Source organism: Panthera onca, chromosome B1 (assembly GCF_046562875.1).
Source record: "Panthera onca isolate mPanOnc1 chromosome B1, mPanOnc1 haplotype 2, whole genome shotgun sequence".
Lineage (NCBI taxonomy): Eukaryota > Metazoa > Chordata > Mammalia > Carnivora > Felidae > Panthera > Panthera onca.
The window spans coordinates 154238546-154241111 of NC_138342.1; the positions used below are offsets into that span (position 1 = coordinate 154238546).

The window sequence follows — 2566 nt, forward strand, 5'->3', positions numbered from 1 at the left end:
AATTGATGTAATAACTCTTTACGGCTTAGCCAACGTTTTCACCAGAATCACCCCCATTTACTTCTTATGACAACTCTAAGGTTGCCTCGAACCACAGAGCCAATATCTACATGTGCCAAACATCTGTTGTTGGCCCCTCCACATCTACTCTTCCCACCCTATCAGTGTCACAGAAAGTTGACTTTCATGTGACCAGCAGGGTCCTGTGCCATGTGACTTTGGTTGAGTCTGGCCAGTGAGGAGCTTGGCAAGGGATCAGAAGAAGGGAAGGAGGGGACAGAGGTCAGGATATTTATTCCCCTGGTTTCTCTCCTTAAGTTTCCTCAAAGGGGGACGCCGGGGTGGCTCAGTCAGTTCATGACCCCAGCTCAGGTCATGACTTCTCAGTTCGTGATTTCAAGCCCCACGTTGGGCTCTATGCTGACAGCTCAAAACCTGGAGCCTGCTTTGGATTCTGTGTCTCCGCCTCTCTTTCCCCCTTCTCCACTAGTGCTCTGTCCCTCAAAAATAAACATTAAAAAAAATAATAAAGTTTTCTCAAAGCACCATGAACCTGGACCAAAGGTCATTGCTCTGGACCAAAGGTCAAGGCAACCTGTTCTACATAACGTTCCCTCCCAGTTCTGGAAACTTCTTCCCCTCAACCTTAAGAGTGGTAACACCTTCAGTGCTGCTAGCCCCATGTTCCTACAACATTCTTGTAGTTCCTCTTCACCTAAAAACACTCTTGAAATGAGTTACTCTGTAAACAAAACCCTCTCAAATTGTTTTAATTTGAAAGAGAGAGTGGAAGCATATCCAAATGTGGTATATGTTAATAGGTGACATGTTTATGAGTGTTTCTTGTACTATTCTTCTACTTTTCTGAATTATCTTAATTTGCATGGTATAATTTATTTATGTTGATCCCTAACTGATACAATAGCCAAGCCAGAGTCCAAACCAAGGCTTTGTAAGCAGACATAGAGTGACCAACCGTCTTGGTTTGCTGGGACTGTCCCAGTGTTATCCCTGAAAGCCCTGCATTCCTGAGGGGAAACCCCTCAGCTGCAAGCACACTTTTCTACAACCCCAAGCATTTATCCAAGAAAGAACCAAACTGGTTGTGGCACAGGAAAAGCCCAGGCAAAAAAAACCCCTATCTTTTTGGTTAAATAGTGAGCCTTCAGCCTAACTTCCCAGCCTGGAAATGAATATGGAGAGAATCATTATTTCTAAAATACTTAGGTTGTTTTGATTGCATATTAATGATAAAACTAACTCAACCCTGAAAAAAAATGTGTTGAACTGTAGAGCCTTATGATTTCAAGTTTAACGTTTCACTTTATATACATATTTTATAGTAGCAAAGTACGATAAGACGATCAATGAAGAATCTGCCAACACACGAAAAAAGTCACATTAGGATAAAATTCTGTGCAGGAAGTATAGTAAAATTATAAGTTCCAAGGAGAAATGGAATTATGTAAAATTTCTAACTATTAAAGAAATGTTTAATTTAGTTTTTTAAGTGGGTAATTCTGGGTATCAAATCACCATAACATTTATGTTCCAAAGGATATACTAAGAGTTATATAATAGTTTGTTTAAAATTTTCAGTGTTTGCAGTATATTGGATTTCATGGCTCTTGCAAATATTTAAACTTATAATGAAACATTTTTAGTGTCAACTTTAAAATGTGTCAGAGAGCTCTTCCGGGGACGGCGTCTGTAGGCATTCAGAATGGTCCAGCGTTTGACATACCGTCGTAGGCTGTCCTACAATACAGCCTCTAACAAAACTAGGCTGTCCCGAACGCCGGGTAATAGAATCGTTTACCTTTATACCAAGAAGGTTGGGAAAGCACCAAAATCTGCGTGTGGCGTGTGCCCAGGCCGACTTCGAGGAGTTCGTGCTGTGAGACCTAAAGTTCTTATGAGGCTGTCCAAAACGAAAAAACATGTCAGCAGGGCCTACGGTGGTTCCATGTGTGCTAAGTGTGTTCGTGACAGGATCAAACGTGCATTCCTTATTGAGGAGCAGAAAATCGTTGTGAAAGTGTTGAAGGCACAAGCACAGAGTCAGAAAGCTAAATAAAGAAGTGAAGCTTTTTTGAGTAATAAAACAATCAAAGGCGTTTTCTGTTAAAAAAAATAAATAAATAAATAAAAAAATAAAATGTGTCAGAGAGAACATAGTTGTTTTTAATTGTTTAAGTTTTTTAATGTTTATTTATTTTTGAGAAAGAAAAGGAGCAGGGAAGGGGCAGAGACAGAGGAGGACAGAGGATCCAAAGCAAGCTCTGTGCTGATAGCAGACAGCCCAATGTGGGGCTCGAACTCATAACCCATGAGATCATAACCTGAGCCAAAGTCTGCCGCTTAACCAACTGAGCCACCCAGACGCCCTGAGAACATAGTTTTAAAAAAACCAAAAAACCAAAAAAACAAAACAACAAAACAAAACAAAAAATCCTTAAGGGCTACATAAGCACGTACATTAGCATGAATGAACATATGATCATCATAATAGTGACTTTTTGATCACCTGCTGCATTATCAGGCACATAACATTTCATTTCTCTCC

The 2566-nt window shown here is 40.1% G+C and overlaps 1 protein-coding gene across 1 annotated transcript; it reads left to right on the plus strand.

Moving 5' to 3' along the window:
* Nucleotides 1-1685: 1685 nt before the first annotated feature.
* On the plus strand, nucleotides 1686-2122 carry LOC132691873 (large ribosomal subunit protein eL34). The gene has a single exon (XM_060653692.2). It carries the CDS (start codon nucleotides 1724-1726, stop codon nucleotides 2075-2077), a length of 354 nt encoding a protein of 117 aa, XP_060509675.1. The 5' UTR covers nucleotides 1686-1723; the 3' UTR covers nucleotides 2078-2122.
* The last annotated feature ends 444 nt before the right edge of the window (nucleotides 2123-2566 follow it).